At 47.0% G+C, this 12,260-nt stretch overlaps 3 protein-coding genes across 3 annotated transcripts; 2 read left to right on the top strand and 1 right to left on the bottom strand.

The window, feature by feature from the left end:
* The first annotated feature begins 478 nt into the window (after positions 1–478).
* F4807DRAFT_128896 (PAP2-domain-containing protein) lies at positions 479–3,330 on the top strand. The gene is made up of 4 exons (XM_047992958.1): positions 479–802; positions 1,071–1,287; positions 1,383–2,710; positions 2,847–3,330. Exons 1-4 carry the CDS (start codon positions 694–696, stop codon positions 2,930–2,932), a joined length of 1,740 nt encoding a protein of 579 aa, XP_047858973.1. The 5' UTR covers positions 479–693; the 3' UTR covers positions 2,933–3,330.
* Positions 3,331–7,445: 4,115 nt separating this feature from the next.
* F4807DRAFT_128827 (acyl transferase/acyl hydrolase/lysophospholipase) lies at positions 7,446–9,785 on the top strand. Its single transcript, XM_047992957.1, has 8 exons — positions 7,446–7,469; positions 7,635–7,708; positions 7,760–7,838; positions 7,907–7,928; positions 7,974–7,976; positions 8,040–8,101; positions 8,150–8,446; positions 8,501–9,785. The coding sequence occupies exons 1-8, from the start codon at positions 7,450–7,452 to the stop codon at positions 9,375–9,377; spliced, it is 1,434 nt and encodes a 477-aa protein (XP_047858972.1). The 5' UTR covers positions 7,446–7,449; the 3' UTR covers positions 9,378–9,785.
* Positions 9,786–9,954: 169 nt separating this feature from the next.
* Positions 9,955–11,219, bottom strand: F4807DRAFT_128815 (cyclophilin-like protein). Its single transcript, XM_047992956.1, has 2 exons — positions 10,951–11,219; positions 9,955–10,893 (listed from the first exon to the last, which is right to left on the bottom strand). Exons 1-2 carry the CDS (start codon positions 11,026–11,028, stop codon positions 10,471–10,473), a joined length of 501 nt encoding a protein of 166 aa, XP_047858971.1. The 5' UTR covers positions 11,029–11,219; the 3' UTR covers positions 9,955–10,470.
* Positions 11,220–12,260: the final 1,041 nt, after the last annotated feature.

Below are 12,260 nucleotides of genomic sequence, written 5' to 3'. Positions count from 1 at the left end.
TTAGACTGCTAAGATAAGCCGCGGCGCAGTGATGCAGTGATGGGGGAAGAATTGACGACAACCGACACGGGATGTGGGGGGGAAGAAGGGGATTTTGTATGGATCGAATTGAAGAAAACACAATTCCTATTCTGATTTGTCGTTCGGCTCGCGATTTTAGAGTTAGAGTTGATCCCAACTCTATCTCGAAGGGACGGGGATTCAAGATTTTCGACCAACAGGGAGCCAAGCTTTTCTGGAATAGGCCTCGAAATTCAATTTAATCTCTAAAATACAGTTCAATCATCTTTGGAGATTGACGACTAAAGAGAAAAAACGAAACGGAAAAAAAGAAAAAGAGCACAGACGCGCGACCATCGTGGCTTAGAAAGTCGATCTATCAATCCTACATTATTTACCTAATGTATTAATGATCTATTATCTACTAGGTACCTAGACTTATTTCTACTTTTTCCATATCATACGTTTTATAACTACGTTTACCTCGATAACCTCGATATCGATCACGGACAGATATCGATAGACAGCCATCAACTCAACAAGTGCCGGTTTTCGATGCGCCGTCGTCCACGCCGTATACAATTTTCGACTCTCGCTTCGAACAATTGACCCGACCGAGACTGGAACGTCGCAAACTTCGTCCCGTACGTTCATGCAGCTGTCCAGATCCAGGAGGAGAAACCCTAGGATCCGATGAATACCAGCCACTCCCACGCCAATGGCGTAGCGGGGCCCGCGAAAGTGAAGGTCGAGGAAGAGAAAGAGCCTGTGATCGACGCTGGCCTGCGCAGCTTGGATCATTGTACGTGTGCCTTCCTATAAACACCAGCGAAAAGAGAAGGGAAAACATGCGAAAATTGAGTCGACAATTCTCGAATCGTTGCTGCGCGTACGAAATTAGGCGACTAGAAATGTTGGGATTTTGATGCGAGGCTACACACAATACCATCACATGTCGAAAGCCAAGATTTAGCGCGTGGGGGGACTATCAACTCCTTTATCATATACACAATCACATACACAACACAAGAAACGACTCAAATGCTGACGGATCTCGTTTCTACGTATAGACAAGCGCGCCCTTCCAAAATGGCGGTACGACTTGCGACAGCGAGCCCTTCCCCTCGTCAGATGGGAAACCCCGTATCTGGCCTGGTTACAGGCCGTCTTGCGCTCGCCCGCGCTCGATAGCTACTTCGCCATCACCGCCAACCTCGGGACGCATACCTTCTTCATGATCGGGTTACCTATCATGTTCTGGTGCGGAAACGGTTCTTTTGGAAAAGGGTACGTCTTATTCTACCCTCGTTCAAAAGATAGGATGAGATAGGGAGATGATGTTGGAATGATGTGAGGATAGCTTGACTAACACGAATTACTAGAATCGTACATATTCTCGCGACAGGCGTCTTCTTCACCGGCTTCGTCAAGGACTTCTTCTCTCTACCGCGCCCTCTATCACCACCTCTTCACCGTATCACCATGTCCGGCTCTGCGGCGCTCGAGTATGGTTTCCCATCGACCCACTCTGCTAATGCTGTCTCAGTCGCCGTCTACGGTATCTTGTGTCTAAGATACCAAGACAACCCGTTCCAACCCAGCACTAAATCCGCCCTTGAAGCGCTGGCTTACTTCTACGCAATCAGCATCATCTTCGGCCGTCTATACTGTGGTATGCATGGCTTCATTGACGTCATAGTCGGCTCCATCATGGGCGCCGTCTTGTCCCTCATCGAATTCTACTACGGTGCCGCTTTCGACGCTTATCTCCAGGTCAACGGTTGGACCAGCTTGTGTGCCTTATTGTTGATCATTATCATCCTGATCAGAGTCCACCCCGAACCCGCGGACGACTGCCCGTGCTTCGACGACAGCGTCGCGTTCGCAGGCGTCATGATGGGCCTCGAGATCGGGACGTGGCGCTTCGGACGCTCGTCCTTCGCCGACATCCCGTTCGACCTGTACGCGCTAGGGTGGCTCGTCGTGATCTCGCGCATCCTGTTCGGCGTGCTGGTCATCTTCGCGTGGCGCGAGGTGGCCAAGCCGTCGCTCCTGCGCGGCCTCCCGCACCTGTTCCGGCTGATGGAGAACAGCAGCCTGGACCTGCCGCGCCGCTTCTTCGTCCCGGCCTCCGAGTACAAGAACATCCCGCTCAAGCTGCGCATCGACAACGTCATGCCCAACGTGAGCGACCTTCCGGGGCTCATCACCGCCGTCCGGCACCCCGGCCGCGGTAGGAGCGTGAGCGTGGGACCGCAGAGCGCGGCGGATGCGTACGAGACGCTGGCGTATAGGGAGAGGCGGAGGAGGGAGAGCGTTGATGACGGGAATGGTGGGTTGAGGAGTAGGGGCAGCGTGCAGGATATTCGGCAGCAGAGCTTAGGACAGCAGCAGCAACAGCAACAGCAACAATTACAGCCGTCGCATCAGCAGCAGCTACGCGACGAGAGCATAGCCGTCAGCAGCAGTAATAGCAGCAGCAGGCAGCGCCCGGCCGACTTCGAGAAGATGATGGGAGAGGGCACGGTGGTCGTCTCGCCGGTCGAGATCACGCTCGGAGATAAGGGCGAGGCCGCGGCCGCGGACGAGGAGCCTGATGTGTATGTCGGCCAGCAGGATGAGTTGGGCGAGCATGAGGTGTTTTCTAAGCTGGTTAAGCCTAGGGTTAGGTATGATGTTGAGGTTGTTACGAAACTTGTTGTTTATGCCGGTGAGTTCTCCCCCCACCTTTTTAGCTTTTGCTTATCTTTGTGTCTTTTTTTGGTAATATTGCTATTGGGTTGCTTTTTTCAAGCCCCCTGCCCCATCATCCTTTTGAAGATACTGTTACTAATTACAGTCTGTAGGAATCGGCTGGCTTGCCGTCGAAGTCATACCCGTACTATACGAAGTTATCCCCGGCCTAGGCGCCGGACACCTGCGGGTGGCGTGAGACTTGACTAGGTACTTAACTTAAATAGGGCTAGGGATAATGGGGTTCGATCGAAGGCAGCGAGTTGGTAATGGAATGCATCGGATTGCGGCTGTACATCACGCACGTGGCACGCGTCGTCCTGTCTTTCCCGTTCACGAGACACACGAGCGCGGACCTTGCGACTTATAATACATCGACCGGCGTTAGGGGGTTGATCGCGTCTTGGATGGATTGTCTTGTCTTGTTCTGTGTCTTTCGGCTTCACAATCTAACCTAGGGACGGGTTTGGCGGCTTGGATGATCCCCGCTTTAAAGAAAGAGTGTTTCTTGTATATATATATTATTTTTTGAGATGGTGGTGTTGGTAGATAATATCACCCTTTTTTACCCAGTGCTATGCTGTTCTATGGGGTTGTGTGGGAGGGGGCGAGAAGGGGAGTCGTTGTGAGCAAGGTCTTAGGCTCTTGTTGGGATTGGACTCAAGTTTACGATGGCAAGATTATGGTCTGCTATATTGCGTATGACTTGTATTGAGTATGTGAGTGGTCCTTTGATACACGCAAATGCCAAGGTAAGATGATGTACCTGGAAGCAACCTCAACTACTTATTATCCACTAACTATTAGAACATAGATTTAGATAACTCCATATACACCTGTTTAGTGCTCATGTTTGGAAACAAACAACACTCCATGGTATAATCGAAATTAATCTGCCATCGTTTTCCAACTTTGCTCATACATTCTATAAGCAGTGTGGTTAATATTTGAATCAAGTTCTTTCGTCTAGGGGGAGATACCAACATACGCTCGAGAACATCATGCTAGATATAATATATAAAATCAATTCATCCTCGTCCCATCAACCACGCAACGTATCTTGGTAGACGCGGCCCTGGAGATACACAGGCTCAGGCCTTTCTGGATAGGGCTCCGCCAAGCATCCACCACCCATCGGCGTATGGAGGCCAACCTGGTTATTACGGGGCGTAGGCGATACAGGGGAATCAATCGTAGTCCAACTTCCCGCATCATCATTCGCAGCAGCAGCAGCACCGGTACCTCCTCGGCCCGCCTCCACATCATTCGCATCCCCGCGCTTTCTCCAGCGCAGGTACCGGCGCCTGATCTTCTCTATGACGAACACCCACGCGGACATGCAGAAGACGCCGGGGAGTATGACAACGGCGAAGACGGCGGTCAGGCAGACGAAGGTGATGATCCAGATGATCCACTTCGGTATGCAGCAGTGCTGGTAGCAGCACCAGTTGTCGTTTCCGGCGTACGAGCGCGTCACCTTGTAGGCGAGCACCATGCAGGCCGCGAGGTAGATGATCAGGCCGCTGTAGATGAGGAGGACCGGCAGGGAGGCGAATATGGCGAAGGGCGACCAGTCCATTATGCGGTCTATCATTTTCTTTCTTGAAGGCTTTGTTTTGTTGGTATGGGTGGTGCGAAAAGGGGGCGGGATATATCGTATTGTGGTATGTCTGTCATCAGTGGAAAAGGGGTTTCTTCTTTGAATCTTGAATCTTCTATGCCGCGGGAAAGTAAATATTGAGATTTAGGTCACAACATTGAAGAGATCGATTTCCCCTCCTCTGAAGCACTCTCGGCTTCTGTATACTATCAGCCACTAACATAGCGTTCGAGTCTATAGATATTACAGTTTTGTAGTTCAGCAGGTGGGCAACGCCACACGTGCATCCGTGCTACTAAGCTCAAGCTTACGATCAGATAACCTACTGTCAGAAATAAGATGTTTTAGTGTTCTACTACAGGCCATAGATTCATTGCGGCGATACGGTCTATTGCGAAAACCACTGAGCTTGGAAACTATCGAGCAATAAGTCATTAGAGGGCGACTGAGTCGAAACGAACCGTCTGAGTCTGTCTTCACTAAAGTCCAGTTGAGGGCTCCTTGAGCACGGACTTCGAGGTTATTCAGGATTTACTTCATCTCACCTTTCCTTTACTCTAGCTTTTTGCCCGTTTTTGGTAGACCTCGATGTCAAGGCCCGAAACTTGGTAGCGAGAAAATAAAACCCCTGAGTATTATGGGTTTCAGGGATGGGACGCCGCGGGCTTCGATGACTCTACTGATATGGCACATGTTTTGAGAACAAATGCTCTAACGGCACTCAAGGTATACTTAGGTGGGTAGGTATTGCTAGATAGGGGGTCCGTGAAAGGTGTAGAGTTAAGCGGCCGTTCAGGATACTGCCCAGGAATTCAACGAGTTAACATGGGATTTTTTCATCATTTCACTTTAAAATACTATTAAACGTCCCCAAAATGAATGCGGCCTTCTACATCGCGATTGATAAGTTCTTGTCGAGTAATAAACCAGTCTACCACACCGCGAGGGTGAATCCCCACATCTTGTCACCACGCAACACCAAGTACATTTATATAACCTAACGCGCAAGATAGTCGCCTAAACCTATAAAATTCGTCTCCTGCTCGTCTCCTGAATTCGTAGCTTTATTGCTAGAAAGCTGTCTCTTAGCATGCCTGTTACATCTAGTCAGTTTGATGACGGCCAATAGTTAAACCACCCAGATAGTAATCTTTCCGCCGGTCATCTTACACTTCCAATATTCGAAGAAAGGAAGCCGGACTGTCCCAATGTGGTGTGGAACTTCGTGCGGCCATCCTTGGGGAAGGATTTTGTCAACAGTCCTCTTTCCTAATGAAGGAACCTCACGATATGACCAGTTGGATTTGAGTTCTTAACATAGTTAGAATGAGAATTAGGTATCAATTAGGTAGTTCTAGCTATCATTAAACCGACCTTCGACGCGCTCTCGTGGTAGCTTATGTAGCACAAATGCTCCTCTATCGAATATAAAGATGGTTTCTATGTTGGCGAAGAGCTTAGATAAAAGGACTCGGGGCATTTCTTGTGCCGACGTACCTAACTATCGAAACATAGATGGTCTAAAGTGTTTCTTTGGATATTATATTGACTTAGATGCTTAGGATAAACAAAAAAGCCGAAGGATGTCTTCTTGAAATACTTCCATAGATATATCAAGATTACCTATCGCATGCATAATGTAATTATGCCCAAGGTCATCAGGTCCAGCTAGAAGTATAATAAAGCATAATAAGTCAATCGTAGCCTCAAGTGATTCGATACGTGATGCCTTAAGAAGCCATGCATGAAATTTTCGAGCGTGGTACAGCATAGAAGATTTTACTACACGCAATCTTTATTTGTATAATACCTAAAGATACATACTGACATATCATATAAATTAGTACAATAGCCACTCCCCATCGTTCTCGTGATGCAAATATTGAGCTTGCCAACATTTGTGGCTGCATATAGGACGGTGACATTGCATATCATGATATGTCGAAAAGTGAAGCGTACGAAAAAGAAATCTTGAATCTCGGCAATGCATGAAAACCCCTCCTTAAATTGAAACTCCATTTACTTTGAAAATGGACCTGTGCTTCGGACTCTAGATATCAAGTTGAAACAAATAGTATACTCATCCTAAGTTATCCCATAGGTCAAGTCCCACCTAGTCCCCGAACTCGCAAATTATCAATCTTTTTGAGTAGCTCTACCTATTCAACCAATCTGCCAGTTTCGTGGGTTTCCATTACAACGCATGCTATTGTCCCGACCAATGAAAGATTGCATCTAGTTGATGTTCCGCTAGAGTGGACACAACCCTCGCAGCCTCACTACCCACTCACCAGCTTGCTAAAACCCGATTACCCAACGACCATCCATACCCTAGCACTCAGCTCACCGTTATTAACCCAGAAACAACCTTGGAATAACCGTTCTCATCATAACCATATCTTCCCGGTGCAGCTGCATCAATGCTCCGTTATTCATTGCCCAGTAGGCCGGCTGTCAGGCATATTGGGCTCTTTTGAAGCCTTATCAAATTCGCCCGTAGTTGCCCAAACGCTGCACGGGTTTCCAAACTTTCTTTTCAGCCATGTACTGAATGGAATCCGGATTCTTGCAATATGTCTTGGGGCTTCAGAATCGTTTGGGGCGAGGATTATATCGTAGTGTAGTGTTTCTGGTGAACCCAAGTGGTAGCATTTATGACCGTCTTCCTCAAATTCTAAACATGATAATTAGGGAGAGTTTTCATCAACTAGAATACCACATTTTACTGACTTTTCGCTTCTTCATCTGTTGTCGTCCGTATTGTTTGTGAATCTATTTCGTACATCACCACTGTCATTTTGGCCGAAGAGTTAATGGTAAGTTGGCTGGAGCTCGTTGTTTTGTAATTTTCTTTGAGCTGGAATCTCTGTTGTGTTTCGAAGAAACTTGAATAGGTAGAAGAGGGAATTTTTAAGGGAGATTAAACGCCGTCATCAGATCGAAAGGCGGCTCAGCTGAGGACCTATCAAGATATATTAAAACGTAACCCACCTTACGGACAGGTACCTCAGTACCTACTTCGCCTTCGGACGGTGATACAATGCAGTCTCTGCACTCTGGTCGACATAATGAGGCTACGGCTACCCTACCATAAGCAGGTATGATATTATTAGGAAATGATTGACACGTCTCAATGGTAAGCCAACAGAAATGCAGCATAACCACTTCCGTATTTCGATGGACGTAGTAAATAAAGGGTAATCACCAGTAAAGAGTGCGAGATCCTCGACCCTTGAGCATCTCCTTTCTTTCAGATTGTGTCTTTGGCCTACGGTATGGCTGATAATTCTCGTACCGAAAGTTCTACACAGGCTCCCAATAGAGAGAACAATCAAGATGAACGTTCTCCATGGCTCCCAATTATTCTATCGCTAGGTAACTAGAGTCTGATACCTATAATGATATCTCGATCGACTAATAAAGCAGATGGTGGAGGAGTCAGGGGCCTCTCGTCCCTCTATTTTCTTAAGAAGATCATGGAAATGGTCAGAGAAGAAGAGAATAGGTATGTTTGTTCCCTTGAACTACGAGCCGAATAGCATCCACGGATAGCATGATACTAATACCTACAAGATTAGAACCTGACACCACCAAAGTATGTATTAACTCTCATGGGTCATTCCAGTCTAACCTTGATTAGCATGTATGTGTTCAGTTCCACAGTATCCGGTACCGCAGAAGCTTACCTAACAATCATGGTAATTAGACTCAGGGCTTGCCTTTGCCGTGTAATTATTTCGACTTCATGATCGGGACGAGCACAGGAGGGTCTGTAAACCCCAAAATAAAGACCAGAAACATGCTGAAAATGATTAGATTGATTGCGATTATGCTTGGAAGACTTCGAATGGGCGTTGATGACTGTATCAAACAGTATCTTGTCATCAGTCAGAAGGTTTTCCGGCGATGTTTAATACCGATCATTCAAGAATACTCCGGGGAAATGCTAGCTGATGCTGTATGTAAAGTTGTGAAAGACACTTGCCAATTTTACGAACGTAAAAATTGTACAGGGAAGCATCTCTTCCGCCAGTATGATCATATGGAGCGGAATGGAAACAACGGGACTGGTGGTCAGCCGAGATCTAACAAGATCAACAGTACTTGCAAAGTGTAAGCTTTACTCACTTAGCTTAATAAAAGCCACTTCTACTAACGCCAATACAGAGCAGTTACATCGGTTCGGAACGGCGGCGCCAACTCACATTCCTCAGCGGGTTCGGATATATCATATCTTTTCCGGTCCTACGATAGCGCACCAAGATACGACCCAGGGGAATACAATCCGAAAAGCCTGGACCAGTCCAAGCTACTCATACACGAGGCATCTAGAGCTACCACTGCGGCGCCAGCGTACTTTCCAGTTCTGTTGATGAGAGGCCGGCGTTTCATGGATGGTGGTGTATTTGCGAATAACCCGTCTGAGATTGCTTTGAACGAAGCAATGCGAATGTGCAATGAACCAAACTATAGCGCTCCTTCTTACGACGGGAGAATCAACCATCCAATAGCACTGGTGAGCGTCGGAACTGGAGGTTCGAAGGGCTACAACAGATTTAGCTGGAGTGGTCTCTTCCGCGCGATGAGGCAAAGGCTCACAGACGCCGAACCTACTCATGAATCTGTTCGCAAAATATGTGCAAACTCAAAGAAAACTGAATACTTCCGATTCAATGTCATGGGAGAGACTAGAAACGCCAACGGCCTAAACATAGGCCTTGCTGAATGTAAAAGGAAGAAAATTGAATCTAGACATTGTTGGGCCAAAGGAGAGGAGGTGTTGAATACACAACTTGAGAAAGATGCTGATGAAGACGTGCGAGGGGGATACAGGCCCACAAAGTACCACTATACGACCTTCAACAAAATTCGCGTCGAAACCGAAGCTCAATTTACGAAGCCGTACGATCAGGAAGGAGAACAGATAACGAATGATAAGCTGAAGGAATGCGCTAAACTGTTAGTTACATACAGCAGAAAAAGGAGAGAGAACGACCTGGAAAGGTGGGAAGCATTTCGAAGACATCCCCATCTCAACCATTGACCTCCACCGCAGGCCGGTGTCAACGGTTGGGGTTGGAATTTTTGGGGGGCCTTGTTGGAAAGGTGTGATATACCCAGGTAATTGCCTACATGAGCACTTTAGGAGGCATGTGATAGCTATTACCTATGAAAGTGAAGGGTGGTTAGCTGGGCTAGGATTGGAAAAGACTCGTCACTGGATTTCATTATTGTCAGTGGTAAATTGGTAAACGTCGGCTTGAATTTGAAATCCCCAGAATCATGAAACACATAATCCGTGTAGCAGCACCTAAACACCTGAAGGTGATATGCAAGTCAGTACTGCAGCAAGTTAGAAAGTCAGGTCAAGGCGGGATCTCTGGTGTCGATACACTTTGTGATTATTAGCATTGGCGATGACAGGAGAAGAGTTGATATGGAAAATGCGAGCGTACTGTAAACTGTGTGGTAAACTGGGGACATAAATTTTAAATAGCTTTTATTATTTGAACTCTTCAATAACGACCTAAGTCATTGACTTCGTAATCACATCGCAAATAGCCACTGTAGCTAACGTTGTTTATCTAGTTCTCTGCCACTCTTCGAGATAGCTAGCAATAGTACTTTTCAAGTGCGACTCGAGAGTCCCTACAATTTCTCAGCACTGCAGACCGAAGATATATATATCCATTCGGTAGGTAGGTTCAAATAAGCGCCGGAGATACACTTTAGAATCTCTTATTAGGACTTGTGTTGGCCAACGATACTTCGCATCTTTATCCCCTAACCCGATCTATGGTTAGGCAATGTCGAGTGCGCTAACTGGGTGAAGCTCTGTTGGAATGTCACTCCACAAAGTATATGTCTGAATGAACAGGCTTTTAATCCGACGTGAAGCACGTGGTTCATACATGAGCCAATGTGATTAGAGAGCCTACTTCATGAGCTGCCAGGCTTCGGAATGACAATGGGCGAGTAGCGGCAGAGGTAAAGCTGGATGCTCTATCGTCTTGGTTGACTTCCCCGTATGACTGGCGCTTCTCGAACATAATATTCAGAGGCCTTCGATGACTTGATGGCGCTGGACTCTTTGTTCGAGTTCTCATGCAGTATCGGAGAGGCATGAGTTTTGGTGCTCATCCTGCGAGCGGGTTGGCGTGCACAGTAACTTTCTCGATAAACACCTTCTCCTTGGGCCGATTCTTCTTGTCTACCTCGAGCGCCTCTAGTTTGGCCAACGTAACGAGGCTGTTGTCTCCAATAAGCTTGCCAAACACGGTATTGAGACCGTCTAGATGCGGCGCCTTGTCGAATATGACGAAGAACTGCGAGCCATTGGTTTCCGGGCCTTTGTTCGCCATAGATACGATGCCTCGCGCATTATGTTTGAGGGCTGGCCGGATCTCGTCCTCGAAGGTACCGCCCCATATGGATCGACCGCCTTTTGGATTATCTGGGGATGGATTTGCGGGACCACCTGTCTGTGCCATGAAGCCTGGGATCAGGCGGTGAATTGGAGATTGGTCATAGTAATTCGACGCGCAGAGGGCTAAGAAATTCTATGGCGTAGTTAGTTTCTCAGGTTTCTCAACAAGTGGAAGGTGGATTAAACATACCTCCGCCGTCTTAGGCACGCTCTCGCAGAAGACTTCAATCTTGAGATCGCCTTGCGTGGTATGTAAAGTGACGGACATGTTGTCCTATGCTGGGGGCAGGCATGTGGGAACGCGACGAGCGAACTTCGCGTTGACTTGATGTTGGAAGTTCAAAAAAAGTTGGCGGTTCAGGGTTGACGATAAACGATAAATGATAAAACAACCTTGGAATTATGGGGTCACAGTGCTAGAGTGGAGAATGAAGGAGACTAAATCGAGCAGAATCCAGGGGCCGATGCGGGGCTTATTACCGCCCTAATTGATTGGACAGGGGCTTGGTTAGGGCTGCTAGGTATTCTGTAGTAGCAGTGACGATGTAGAATAGTGTAAATCGCATGGGGGTTGCATTTATTGGCCCATCAATGGCTTTCGTCGTACAAACGGACGAAGTACCTTTTCGCTATTTCTTACACGCAATCTCTACATGCCTAGCACAGAAAATGCATACAAAGGAACTCCGAGGGTGAGAGACACGTGGGAACAACGTCTGCGAATCATCCTCACTGTTTCCCAGGGACACATTCTTCAACTGTGTTCGAAGAGAGGGTTGCATCGCTAGGCGGCAATGGCGCATGCAGCTCGCAGCGTATTGGTAGGATTCATCCCGTATCGTCTATTCACTGTAAGCACTAGACACAGCTAATGTTGAAGGGTTTACAAATTCTGGGTAGTTTTGACGAGAGTTTAGTACTTGTATGTTGTCGTTGGCTGCTTCGTCAGAATGGCCATCTTTTAGCTTCTAGTTTTTATAAACCATGGAATATATATGCACTTACCATAAAGCTGTCAAATACTATGCAAATATCTACCTAGATACTTCTAATGCCAGCTAATTCAAATAATAGGAAATCAACCAAACTCAGCATGTCCTTTGTCCTAATATACGAGCAAGGTACGGCAATGAGACGACAATTGCAGAAACCAAGCAGGGGTGGTGTTCAGGATCGTCAGCCTCATCCAGGTTGCCAGGTTCAAGCTCCTACTTTGGCCCCCAACCTAAAGAACCCTTCTATACATGCGTAGACCTTTCTGAGAATACTTCCACGCGAGGGGAATTCTGTCGCACTCATCCAAAGTTACATTTTTGTATGACCGTGCGTAATATCTTACCCCTTTTCTCATTACTAAGTTATTTTGTTGTGTACCTGAGTGTTGCTTATCGACCAGTTGCCGAGGTAAATAGTAACAAGTCTAGAAAAGCTTCAATCGAATGACTGGCAGCATCAATAAGGTACACCGTGTACCGTCTAATGCTGTTTATTCGGTAGATT

This window comes from Annulohypoxylon truncatum (assembly GCF_022578515.1).
Source record: "Annulohypoxylon truncatum strain CBS 140777 unplaced genomic scaffold F4807scaffold_2, whole genome shotgun sequence".
NCBI lineage: Eukaryota > Fungi > Ascomycota > Sordariomycetes > Xylariales > Hypoxylaceae > Annulohypoxylon > Annulohypoxylon truncatum.
This window is presented reverse-complemented; position numbering and strand designations above follow the sequence as displayed.

Excerpts from the sequence above, each read along its gene's own strand:
- F4807DRAFT_128896 (XM_047992958.1), top strand. The coding sequence starts at position 694 with ATGAATACCAGCCACTCCCACGCCAATGGCGTAGCGGGGCCCGCGAAA. Across the intron at positions 803-1,070 it reads CCTGCGCAGCTTGGATCATT|ACAAGCGCGCCCTTCCAAAA; the intron begins GTACGTGTGCCT and ends TTCTACGTATAG. Across the intron at positions 2,711-2,846 it reads GAAACTTGTTGTTTATGCCG|GAATCGGCTGGCTTGCCGTC; the intron begins GTGAGTTCTCCC and ends TACAGTCTGTAG.
- F4807DRAFT_128827 (XM_047992957.1), top strand. The coding sequence starts at position 7,450 with ATGATTGACACGTCTCAATG. Across the intron at positions 7,839-7,906 it reads GTCAGAGAAGAAGAGAATAG|ATTAGAACCTGACACCACCA; the intron begins GTATGTTTGTTC and ends AATACCTACAAG. Across the intron at positions 8,447-8,500 it reads ATCAACAGTACTTGCAAAGT|AGCAGTTACATCGGTTCGGA; the intron begins GTAAGCTTTACT and ends ACGCCAATACAG.
- F4807DRAFT_128815 (XM_047992956.1), bottom strand. The coding sequence starts at position 11,028 with ATGTCCGTCACTTTACATACCACGCAAGGCGATCTCAAGATTGAAGTC. Across the intron at positions 10,894-10,950 it reads GCGTGCCTAAGACGGCGGAG|AATTTCTTAGCCCTCTGCGC; the intron begins GTATGTTTAATC and ends ACTACGCCATAG.